Genomic DNA, 12291 nt, shown 5'->3' on the forward strand with positions numbered 1-12291 from the left:
TTTACCCAAGAGAGTCGCTGATACTCTTAAAGGACGCATCAATAATTAGGATTCTCACAAGAGTTCACCACCACCGTACAATCCAGTTTCACCTTGTAATTTATTGAGTACATCATGGGAACAGGACTTTAGGTAACAAAAACATGCAAAACAGGTCAGTATTTACTTGCCTTATCAAATGATTGTTTTATCTCAACAGTTACAAATTTAGGGGTGATGTATCACTTTGTTTTTGTTTGTTTTACAAAAGGTCAAAGGATTTGAATGAACATGTAATTAGGAATATGAATGATAAGCAGTCTGTAGACTCCCATGGGTCTCTTATCGTTCTGCATTTGTACAAAATATAGCAAACCTTTAGAAAAACCAAAAAGACTTGACAGCAATAGCGTTTCCTAAAGGACTTCACATAGTTCTCTGAAAATTGACATAATCTACACCTTCAGTGTAGGTATATAAGTATTTAAATACACAGAAAGATCCCTAAAGAGGCTCCCTGTTGAGATGTGACATCAAAGTAGGCACTGGGGTTGCCATGGAAACCGGTTGCGTTCCTTGGTTACACCGGCCCCGCGACCCAATCCGTGTGAGGATGACCCTTAGGAGTCGTTAGCGACTACAACGGCAGAATCCATTAAAGCAAAGGATCATTTATTTCTCGTGATACAATATCTCCACATTAAAAATCTCTTTAAAAGGCACATTTAAAAGGCCATTTGTTATTCGGCCAAATTATTACAAAATAAAAGAATCCATAAAATAATTGATTTGCACTTGAGGTGTTAATATCGTTATGGCGACGCTGAGAAGTCAGTAAAACAAGCAACGACCGCTGTCCAGTCTCAGGGCTGTAGGCACTGCTCAGAGGCAATGAATCAGTCAAGGTACGTTCTGTCCTATTGGCTCATCGTCTCCATGACGACGAGCGGGTCTCGGATAAAGCTATCGGACCCGGAGTCACAGGAAGGCACAGGGAGCGATACACGCAGAGGCAGGGGACCATGGCAACACACGATACAGGCAGAGGCAGGGGACCATGGCAACACACGATACAGGCAGGGGACCATGGCAACACACGATACAGGCAGAGGCAGGGGACCATGGCAACACACGATACAGGCAGGGGGACCATGGTAACAGGGTACAGGAAGAGGCAGGGGACCATGGCAACGCAGGACCATTCAATCAGAACCTCCCATCTTCAGAAAACACCAGACACATTCAGCGTAGAAACACTCAGTACACCCTGAGAAGGCCCTGCAGCGGGGGGGGGGGGTATGTGGACTATAGCAAGCGATGCACAACGTGTGTGTGTGGTCTCAGTCTGAGGGGAACAGGCCCCCCCTGGACATCTTGGGCGGGGGCTCCATGACCTCCTCCTTCCCGGGGGGCAGGGGGGCGGAGCCTGAGTGCAGCAGGAGCTCGCCGCCGCCGTCCTCCTCGCTCTCCTCATCCTCATCCTCCTCTTCCTCTTCTTGAGGGAGAACGACAACAAGGTCAAGAGAGCGAGCGAGCGAGCGAGAGAGAGACGAAGCCTTGAATTGAGGGACAGGAGGTCTTACCTTTCTCTATGTCCAGGGAGCTGCGGCCCTTAGCACTGCTGGCAAACTGAGGAGAGAGAGAGAGAGAGTCACAACCACCACCTCCTGAAGTAGAGCTCAGTTTGATGAGTGAGTGTCTGTCTGTCTGTCTGTCTGTACGTATGTGTCTGTGTCTGTCTGACTGTACGTATGTGTCTGTGTCTGTCTGACTGTACATATGTGTCTGTCTGACTGTACATATGTGTCTGTGTCTGTCTGACTGTACATATGTGTCTGTCTGACTGTACATATGTGTCTGTGTCTGTCTGACTGTACATATGTGTCTGTCTGACTGTACATATGTGTCTGTGTCTGTCTGACTGTACATATGTGTCTGTCTGACTGTACATATGTGTCTGTGTCTGTCTGACTGTACATATGTGTCTGTCTGACTGTACATATGTGTCTGTGTCTGTCTGACTGTACATATGTGTCTGTCTGACTGTACATATGTGTCTGTGTCTGTACATGTGTCTGTCTGACTGTACATATGTGTCTGTGTCTGTACATATGTGTCTGTCTGACTGTACATATGTGTCTGTGTCTGTCTGACTGTACATATGTGTCTGTCTGACTGTACATATGTGTCTGTGTCTGTCTGACTGTACATATGTGTCTGACTGTACATATGTGTCTGTCTGTACATATGTGTCTGACTGTACATATGTGTCTGTCTGTCTGACTGTACATATGTGTCTGACTGTACATATGTGTCTGTCTGTCTGACTGTACATATGTGTCTGACTGTACATATGTGTCTGTCTGTCTGACTGTACATATGTGTCTGTCTGTACATATGTGTCTGTCTGTCTGACTGTACATATGTGTCTGTCTGTACATATGTGTCTGTCTGTCTGACTGTACATATGTGTCTGTCTGTACATATGTGTCTGTCTGTCTGACTGTACATATGTGTCTGTCTGTACATATGTGTCTGTCTGTCTGTACATATGTGTCTGTCTGTCTGTCTGTCTGACTGTACATATGTGTCTGTCTGTCTGTCTGAACATGTCTGTCTGTCTGTCTGTCTGTCTGTCTGTCTGTCTGTCACCTCTCCCATGATGGCGATGGGCGTCTGTCCGCGGGCCCCGGCCACGCGGTGCTCCACCAGGTAGTACATGTACTCATCATACAGCAGACGGATCAGGTGGAAGGACCCGAAGGACGCAGCGGAGCGCAGGGTCAGGTCCCTGATCACCATGGAGCTGAGAGGAAGAAGGGGAGGAGCAGGAGGGAGGAGGAGCAGGAGCAGGAGGGAGGAAGAGGAGGAGGAGGAGGAGGAGGAGCAGGAGGGAGGGGGAGGAGGAGGAGGAGGAGCAGGAGGCAGGAGGGAGGAGGGGGAGGAGTAAGAGCAGGAGGGAGGGGGAGGAGGAGGGGGAGGAGGAGACCTTATTCCATGTAGCAGTATTCAGTCTGATCTACTGTTTGTCCTAACCCCTTATAGTTACATACTAGTAGCCTGGTCTACTTGTAGAAGGACCAGTTGAGCTCCTCTCTACTTGTAGAGGGACCAGTTGAGGTCCTATCTACTTGTAGACTGGTCTACTTGTAGAGGGACCAGTTGATGTCCTATCTACTTGTAGAGGGACCAGTTGAGGTCCTATCTACTTGTAGACTGGTCTACTTGTAGAGGGACCAGTTGAGGTCCTATCCACTTGTAGACTGGTCTACTTGTAGAGGGACCAATTGAGGTCCTATCTACTTGTAGCCTGGTCTACCTGTAGCCCCACCTGTAGAAGGACCAGTTGAGCAGGAAGAGCTTGGCGGCCTTGGGCAGGGCAGCGGGGTTGAGGTCGAAGGGCTTCAGCACGCGGGTCACCACGCCGTCCAGCCAGCCCGCCCACTGCTCCAGGGAGCTCTGCTGCTGCAGGGTGCTCTTGAAGTCCTGCTCCAGCCTCTGGACCAGGTCCTCCTCACAGCGGCACACCCAGGAGGCCTGCTCCTGGGAGGGGGGGGGTCAGAGGTCAGCTACCAACGCCCAAGAGGCCTGCTCCTGGGGGGGGGGGGGGGGGGGTCAGAGGTCAGCTACCAACGCCCAGGAGGCCTGCTCCTGGGGGGGGGGGGGGGTCAGAGGTGAGCTACCAACGCCCAGGAGGCCTGCTCCTGGGGGGGGGGGGGTCAGAGGTCAGCTACCAACGCCCAGGAGGCCTGCTCCTGGGGGGGGGGGGGGGGTCAGAGGTCAGCTACCAACGCCCAGGAGGCCTGCTCCTGGGGGGGGGGGGGGGTCAGAGGTCAGCTACCAACGCCCAGGAGGCCTGCTCCTGGGGGGGGGGGGGGGTCAGAGGTCAGCTACCAACGCCCAGGAGGCCTGCTCCTGGGGGGGGGGGGGGGGGGGGGGGTCAGCGGTCAGCTACCAACGCCCAGGAGGCCTGCTCCTGGGGGGGGGGGGGGGTCAGAGGTCAGCTACCAACGCCCAGGAGGCCTGCTCCTGGGGGGTCAGCGGTACCCAGGGGGCCGGGGACAGACCTGGACGTTGGTGAAGTCCACGCGGTTGAGGTCCGAGAGCATCTGGGTGATCTGGGCGGAGTTTTGCAGCACAGCGCGCGCGGCCTGCGCCAGGTGGTTCAGGCTGGTGTAGCGACGCAGCGTCTGGGAGAAGGCACACACACACGCCACCTGGTGGAGGGAGGGGGAAGCACAGCCATGAGGAGGAGGAGGAGGCAGCACAGCCGTGAGGAGAAGAAGAAGAAGAAGAAGAAGAAGAAGAAGAACCAGAACAAGAACAAGAAGAAGAAGAAGAACCAGAGCAAGAAGAACAAGAACAAGAACAAGAAGAACCAGAACAAGAAGAAGAACCAGAACAAAAACAAAAACAAGAACAAGAACAAGAACAAGAACAAGAAGCAGAAGCAGAAGCAGAAGCAGAAGCAGAAGAAGAAGAAGAAGAAGAAGAAGAAGAAGAAGAAGAAGAAGAAGCAGAAGGAGGTGTGAGCTTCAGATGGTGGCCGTGGTGCAGGTCTCACCTTGATGCGGACCATGTCCTCGGGGACGTTCATCATGGCGTTGGTCAGCCAGCTCTCCAGACCCTTGGCAAAGTTCCTGATGGCCTGGGTCAGGGCACCTGGGGGGGGGGGGGGGGGGGGAGCATGAGGGCGTGTGGGTGATGGAGCCTGTTTCCTTTGGTCCAGAGAGGAGGAGTAGGACTTACTGGGGATGGGCCTCAGCACCTCTGGGATCAGGACCTCCACCAGCGTCTGGTACAGCACGTTGTCACAGTCTTTGGTCCAGTTCAGCACCGGCTCAAACTTACACAGCACCACCAGGCAGGCTTTGGGGAGACGCTTCTCGGACTCGTTGTGCCTGAAGAGGCCGCCGTGTGGGGTCACATGTTAGAGAGTTAGCCTGTCTGGAGGCGGGGGGTCGGCTCGAAGCCGTTCTGTTGGCTTTGTCTCACCAAAATTGTACCGGGGGCAAAAATGTTAGCGCCTACGCAATCCGCGTGGAAACATTACGTCATCGATCAACGCGATCGTCCGTTGCCAGGCAGGTTTCAAAAAACATTCGCGCTCATCAAGACGAAATAACATAATACAGATAACACTTGTTTTTACTTTATATTTGTATTGTAGTGAATTGAGCTAGTAAACTGAGAGTTTAAAGTGTATCGTAGTTTATATTTGTATTATATTTAATTGTTTAATCGAATTTAGCTAGTAAACTGAGTGTTTAAAGTGTATCGTAATCTAGCTAGCTTGTATACATTTAATTTAGATAATAGACGTCATCGTCCATTGCCAGGCAACGTTCGACGTGATCATCAGTTGCCAGTCAGGTTTGTTATGTCTCGACGTGGATTACGTAGGCGGTACAATTTTGGCCCCCGGTACAATTTTGGTGTGACAGCTTCATTGGTTTAGTTCATGTTCGACAGGGTACAATGAGGGTACAATGAGGGTACCCTGAGGGTACAATGAGGGTACAATGAGGGAAACCTTTCAGATAAAGGTTGAATGAATAAGTAATGCGTGTGCCTCACAGGCTCAGGGACTGCGGCTCGTTGCTCAGGCTGAACCTCCAGAAGGATTTCCACAACGTCTCCACCAGGATGAACTGCAGGTTGATCATGACGTCCAGGATGGCCTACAGCAGGGATGGGCAACTTTCATGATAAAGAGGGCCACATTTTACATCATAACCATCGGAGGGCCACATGACTGCACACTTCAATTTTGAATTTGGTAGATATGATTTCCTGTATTCTGGTGCATTTTGGGGATGGCCACTACCTAAAAAATCATCCAGAATCATAACCTATGTACGGTATGTTAATTGAACCAACATACATTAATTTCATGTTTTCCATGCTCAAACAGCCACATGAATGGTCAGTATTTTTATCAGTGCAAAGGGCTCACATACATCATCATTCAATGAAGTCAAAAAACTGAAAAACAGTGGCCCAACATTAAGTGCAACAACTCAATGAACTCAAACCCAACAAGCAGTTGTAGTAGTTGTAGTGGCGACTTAAGTGGATATCTTTAATGACTGATTTTCGCTTCTAAGCAAACTAGACGCATGGGTTTGCCTTCGAATTCTATGAATTCTTCTCATCTTTCTTGACCGAGTTTTCTGTAACTCGATCAATTATTATTATTCATTATTATTATTTTTTTTTATTATGTGCGGGCCTGACTGAGTGAGGATGCGGGCCTGACTGAGTGAGGATGCGGGCCGCCAGTTGCCCATCCCTGGCCTACAGGCAGGGAGCAGAGCCGGGTTCAGACCTATTGGTACCCGCTACGGTCTCTGCGTCCACACGGGTCCTCAGTGGGGCTCACCTCACAGTGCTCCCGGTACAGGCTCTGGAAGGCCTTGATGTGCTCCAGCTGGACCCCCTCAGGCAGCCCGTAGCCCCCAAGGTCCACCTCCCCGAGGCTGGGCAGCTGGCGGGAGGAATCTGAGGAGGAGAGGGTTACGACTGTCACTGAGTGTAACTGTTACCGGGCAGAACATCAGTCACTGAGTGTAACTGTTACCGGGCAGAACATCAGCCACTGAGTGTAACTGTTACCGGGCAGAACATCAGCCACTGAGTGTTACTGTTACCGGGCAGAACATCAGCCACTGAGTGTTACTGTTACCGGGCAGAACATCAGCCACTGAGTGTTACTGTTACCGGGCAGAACATCAGCCACTGAGTGTTACTGTTACCGGGCAGAACATCAGCCACTGAGTGTTACTGTTACCGGGCAGAACATCAGCCACTGAGTGTAACTGTTACCGGGCAGAACATCAGCCACTGAGTGTTACTGTTACCGGGCAGAACATCAGCCACTGAGTGTTACTGTTACCGGGCAGAACATCAGCCACTGAGTGTTACTGTTACCGGGCAGAACATCAGCCACTGAGTGTTACTGTTACCGGCCAGAACATCAGCCACTGAGTGTTAATGTTACCGGGCAGAACATCAGCCACTGAGTGTTACTGTTACCGGGCAGAACATCAGCCACTGAGTGTTACTGTTACCGGGCAGAACATCAGCCACTGAGTGTTACTGTTACCGGGCAGAGGCTGTTACCAGGCAGAACGTCAGCCACTGAGTGTTACTGTTACCGGGCAGAACGTCAGTCACTGAGTGTTACTGTTACCGGGCAGAACATCAGCCACTGAGTGTTACTGTTACCGGGCAGAACGTCAGCCACTGAGTGTTACTGTTACCGGGCAGAACGTCAGTCACTGAGTGTTACTGTTACCGGGCAGAACATCAGCCACTGAGTGTTACTGTTACCGGGCAGAACATCAGCCACTGAGTGTTACTGTTACCGGACAGAACATCAGCCACTGAGTGTTACTGTTACCGGGCAGAACATCAGTCACTGAGTGTAACTGTTACCGGGCAGAACATCAGCCACTGAGTGTTACTGTTACCGGGCAGAACATCAGCCACTGAGTGATACTGTTACCGGGCAGAACATCAGCCACTGAGTGTTACTGTTACCGGGCAGAACATCAGCCACTGAGTGTTACTGTTACCGGGCAGAACATCAGCCACTGAGTGTTACTGTTACCGGGCAGAACATCAGCCACTGAGTGTTACTGTTACCGGGCAGAACATCAGCCACTGAGTGTTACTGTTACCGGGCAGAACATCAGCCACTGAGTGTTACTGTTACACCTAATTGTACCACACATACACTCAGGCCTGTGGTCGTTACACAGCTCAATCGGAAATGTTTTATCACCGTTGGAGTCTTAGATCTTTAGATCTATAATCAGAAAAGAAGTACACCCAGATGTGTGTGAGTGTATGTTTGTGTGTGTGTGCTTGTACATGCGTGTGTGCGTGCTCTTACCCAGGAACTGTTGGTACTGCTGCACCTGGGATGAGATGTCCCCAAGGCCGGCCGTCTGAAGACCCGCCCCCCCCGACAGCCCATTGGTGAAGCTCTCCGCCTTCTGCACCGGCTTGGTCCTATTGGAGCAGAGCAGCCAGGGATCAGCGTGAGGGGGGGGCTCTACCTGGGGGGGGGGGGGGCTCTACCTGTGGGGGGTCTCCCTGTGGGGGGTCTACCTGTGGGGGGGTCTCCCTGTGGGGGGTCTCCCTGTGGGGGGTCTACCTGTGGGGGGGGTCTCTACCTGTGGGGGGGGTCTCTACCTGTGGGGGTCTCTACCTGTGGGGGGTCTACCTGTGGGGGGGGTCTCTACCTGTGGGGGTCTCTACCTGTGGGGGGGGTCTCTACCTGTGGGGGTCTCTACCTGTGGGGGGTCTACCTGTGGGGGGGGTCTCTACCTGTGGGGGTCTCTACCTGTGGGGGGTCTACCTGTGGGGGGGGTCTCTACCTGTGGGGGGGGTCTCTACCTGTGGGGGTCTCTACCTGTGGGGGGTCTACCTGTGGGGGGTCTACCTGTGGGGGTCTCTACCTGTGGGGGTCTCTACCTGTGGGGGGTCTACCTGTGGGGGGGGTCTCTACCTGTGGGGGTCTCTACCTGTGGGGGGTCTACCTGTGGGGGGGGTCTCTACCTGTGGGGGTCTCTACCTGTGGTGGGGGTCTCTACCTGTGGGGGGTCTACCTGTGGGGGTCTCTACCTGTGGGGGTCTCTACCTGTGGGGGTCTCTACCTGTGCTTCTGGCTGAACGGCTGCTGCCTCATGGCCAGGTGCTGCTGCTCGTCCATCAGCCTCAGCAGCGGGGAGCCGGACTTGATACGCAGGCCGTAGTAGTGGTACTTAGAGTTACCCCTGGAGACGCGCGCGCACACACACACACACACACACACACACACACACACACACACACACACACACACACACACACACACACACACACACACACACACACACACTCTGTCAGTCCTCGGCCCCCCAGACGTTGCCGCGTGTCTGACCTGGTCCCCAGCCTATACCCCCTGGGGGTCTGTGTCTGACCCCTGGGGGTCTGTCCCCTGGGGGTCTCTGTGTCTGTGGCGGTCTACCTGGGGGTCTCTGTCTCTGTGTGGCGGTCTACCTGGGGGTCTCTGTGTGGCGGTCTACCTGGGGGTCTCTGTCTCTGTGTGGCGGTCTACCTGGGGGTCTCTGTGTCTGTGTGGCGGTCTACCTGGGGGTCTCTGTGTGGCGGTCTACCTGGGGGTCTCTGTGTCTGTGTGGCGGTCTACCTGGGGGTCTCTGTGTCTGTGGTGGTCTACCTTGGGGTCTCTGTGTGGCGGTCTACCTGGGGGTCTCTGTGTCTGTGTGGCGGTCTACCTGGGGGTCTCTGTGTGGCGGTCTACCTGGGGGTCTCTGTGTCGGCGTGGCGGTCTACCTGGGGGTCTCTTTGTCTGTGGCGGTCTACCTGGGGGTCTCTGTCTCTGTGTGGCGGTCTACCTGGGGGTCTCTGTCTCTGTGTGGCGGTCTACCTGGGGGTCTCTGTGTGGCGGTCTACCTGGGGGTCTCTGTGTCTGTGTGTCTGTCCCTGGGGGTCTCTGTGTCTGTGTGCCGGTCCACCTGGGGGTCTCTGTGTCTGTGTGGTGGTCTACCTGGGGGTCTCTGTGTCTGTGTGTCTGTCCCTGGGGGTCTCTGTGTCTGTGTGGCGGTCTACCTGGGGGTCTCTGTGTCGGCGTGGCGGTCTACCTGGGGGTCTCTGTGTCTGTCCCTGGGGGTCTCTGTGTCTGTGTGGTGGTCTACCCGGGGGTCTCTGTGTCGGCGTGGCGGTCTACCTGGGGGTCTCTGTGTCTGTGTGGCGGTCTACCTGGGGGTCTCTGTGTCGGCGTGGCGGTCTACCTGGGGGTCTCTGTGTCTGTGTGTCTGTCCCTGGGGGTCTCTGTGTCTGTGTGTCTGTCCCTGGGGGTCTCTGTGTCGGCGTGGCGGTCTACCTGGGGGTCTCTGTGTCTGTCCCTGGGGGTCTCTGTGTCGGCGTGGCGGTCTACCTGGGGGTCTCTGTGTCTGTCCCTGGGGGTCTCTGTGTCGGCGTGGCGGTCTACCTGGGGGTCTCTGTGTCTGTGTGTCTGTCCCTGGGGGTCTCTGTGTCGGCGTGGCGGTCTACCTGGTGCCCAGCCTGCGTGTCCTCAGGCCCATGAACACAGAGCGGATCAGCTTCCCGAAGGAGGCGGCGTTGACGGGCTCCAGCTTGTGCTCCTGGCAGTGCAGCAGGTAGTGGCAGTACAGGGTGCAGCGCGGAAGGCTCACCCCCTCCGCCCCCTCGTAGTTCTCACACAGCCACTGCACCTGGGGGGGGGGGGCATACGGTCAAGGCTGAGCTCCGGTAGGTCTCCAGGTCCTCTAGACCAGAGGCTGTCACAGACACTGAGCTCCGGTTGGTCTCCAGGTCCTCTAGACCAGAGGCTGTTACAGACACTGAGCTCCGGTAGGTCTCCAGGTCCTCTAGACCAGAGGCTGTCGCAGACACTGAGCTCCGGTAGGTCTCCTCTAGACCAGAGGCTGTCACAGACACTGAGCTCCGGTTGGTCTCCTCTAGACCAGAGGCTGTCACAGACACTGAGCTCCGGTTGGTCTCCTCTAGACCAGAGGCTGTCACAGACACTGAGCTCCGGTTGGTCTCCTCTAGACCAGAGGCTGTTACAGACACTGAGCTCCGGTAGGTCTCCAGGTCCTCTAGACCAGAGGCTGTTACAGACACTGAGCTCCGGTAGGTCTCCTCTAGACCAGAGGCTGTCACAGACACTGAGCTCCGGTTGGTCTCCTCTAGACCAGAGGCTGTCACAGACACTGAGCTCCGGTTGGTCTCCTCTAGACCAGAGGCTGTCACAGACACTGAGCTCCGGTTGGTCTCCTCTAGACCAGAGGCTGTTACAGACACTGAGCTCCGGTAGGTCTCCAGGTCCTCTAGACCAGAGGCTGTTACAGACACTGAGCTCCGGTAGGTCTCCAGGTCCTCACCGTGGCGGGCGGCGCCCGTGAGTTGGTGTTTCCGTATCCCTGCGCTCCGCCCCCCCCCCCGGCCAGGACGTAGTTCCCCTGGAGGAGGTAGCCTCCGCCTCCCGTCCCCATGGCAACGGGTTGCGCGCCTACGGACTCAGAGACGTCCGACTCAGAGGAGGGCGGGGCGTCGTAGTAGGATGAGGAGGTGGGCGGAGTCTGGGAGTACAGGGGCGAGTAAGGGTAGCCTCCTGACCGTCTGGAGAGGGAGAGAGAGACAGACAGAGACACAGACAGAGACAGAGAGAGGGACAGAGACAGAGAGAGACAGAGACAGAGACAGAGACAGAGGGAGAGAGACAGAGACAGAGGGAGGGAGAGAGACAGAGACAGAGACAGGGAGAGAGAGAGAGAGAGAGAGAGAGAGACAGAGACAGAGACAGAGACAGAGACACAGACACAGACAGAGACAGAGAGAGGGACAGAGGGAGGGAGAGAGAGACACAGACAGAGACACAGACAGAGGGAGAGACAGAGGGAGAGACAGAGACGAGAGAGAGAGAGAGAGAGAGAGAGAGAGAGAGAGAGAGAGGGACAGAGGGACAGAGGAGAGAGAGAGAGAGAGAGAGAGAGAGAGAGAGAGAGAGAGAGAGAGAGAGAGAGAGAGAGAGAGAGAGAGAGAGAGGAGAGAGAGAGACACAGACAGACAGAGACACAGACACAGACAGACAGACACAGAGACAGAGACAGAGGGAGAGACAGAGACAGAGACAGAGAGAGAGACACACAGACAGAGACACAGACAGAGAGACAGAGACAGACAGAGACAGACAGAGACACAGACAGAGAGAGAGAGAGAGACAGAGAGAGAGAGACAGAGACACAGACAGAGACAGACAGAGACACAGACACAGAGACAGAGACACAGACAGAGACACAGACAGAGACAGACAGACAGAGACAGACAGAGACAGACAGAGACACAGACAGAGAGAGACAGAGAGAGAGAGAGAGAGAGAGAGAGAGACAGAGACAGACAGAGACAGAGAGACAGAGAGAGAGACAGACAGAGACAGAGACAGAGACAGAGACAGAGAGACAGAGACAGACACAGACACAGACACAGACACAGACACAGACAGAGACAGAGACAGAGACAGAGACAGAGACAGAGACAGAGACAGACAGACAGACAGCTTTAGTTTGAGGATCTCACGATGTGTGTACTGGGTAAGGCCTTGGTTGGAGTACGTAGGAGGCGAGGTGGGGGCAGTCTACTCACACAGTTGGGGTGGAGGTGTAGCTGGACTCCCCGTCCACATAGTGGACCTGGCCTGAGTACACAGGGTCCACCTGAAACACACATTAAGACCTTCAGTAGCCCTCTTCAAACCTGCTCTGAACTGTGCAACTCATT

At 54.3% G+C, this 12291-nt stretch overlaps 1 protein-coding gene and 1 long non-coding RNA gene across 3 annotated transcripts; one reads left to right on the forward strand and one right to left on the reverse strand.

The window, feature by feature from the left end:
* Positions 1 to 81: 81 nt before the first annotated feature.
* On the reverse strand, positions 82 to 12285 carry rfx1b (regulatory factor X, 1b (influences HLA class II expression)). 2 transcript variants are annotated; one of them, XM_060048367.1, is made up of 14 exons: positions 12157 to 12285; positions 10896 to 11133; positions 10042 to 10223; positions 8643 to 8762; positions 7877 to 7995; positions 6362 to 6480; positions 5557 to 5660; positions 4729 to 4880; positions 4544 to 4641; positions 4047 to 4196; positions 3311 to 3522; positions 2632 to 2785; positions 1563 to 1608; positions 82 to 1474 (listed from the first exon to the last, which is right to left on the reverse strand). In XM_060048367.1, the coding sequence occupies exons 2-14, from the start codon at positions 11004 to 11006 to the stop codon at positions 1320 to 1322; spliced, it is 1722 nt and encodes a 573-aa protein (XP_059904350.1). In that variant the 5' UTR covers positions 11007 to 11133; positions 12157 to 12285; the 3' UTR covers positions 82 to 1319. The 2 variants fall into 2 exon arrangements, with proteins under 2 accessions (XP_059904350.1, XP_059904352.1); XM_060048369.1 differs by having other exon boundaries at positions 1152 to 1471.
* Positions 10260 to 10894, forward strand: LOC132454790 (uncharacterized). The gene is made up of 3 exons (XR_009525002.1): positions 10260 to 10374; positions 10569 to 10648; positions 10829 to 10894. It is a non-coding gene; the product is annotated as an uncharacterized LOC132454790 (long non-coding RNA).
* Positions 12286 to 12291: the final 6 nt, after the last annotated feature.

This window comes from Gadus macrocephalus, chromosome 3, assembly GCF_031168955.1.
Source record: "Gadus macrocephalus chromosome 3, ASM3116895v1".
Lineage (NCBI taxonomy): Eukaryota > Metazoa > Chordata > Actinopteri > Gadiformes > Gadidae > Gadus > Gadus macrocephalus.

Coding starts and splice junctions, on each gene's coding strand:
- rfx1b (XM_060048367.1), bottom strand. CDS start 11,006: ATGGGGACGGGAGGCGGAGGCTACCTCCTCCAGGGGAACTACGTCCTG. Junction 7,996..8,642: donor CCGTTCAGCCAGAAGCACAG/GTAGAGACCCCC, acceptor CTGCTCCAATAG/GACCAAGCCGGTGCAGAAGG. Junction 4,642..4,728: donor GGTGCTGAGGCCCATCCCCA/GTAAGTCCTACT, acceptor CCCCCCCCCCAG/GTGCCCTGACCCAGGCCATC.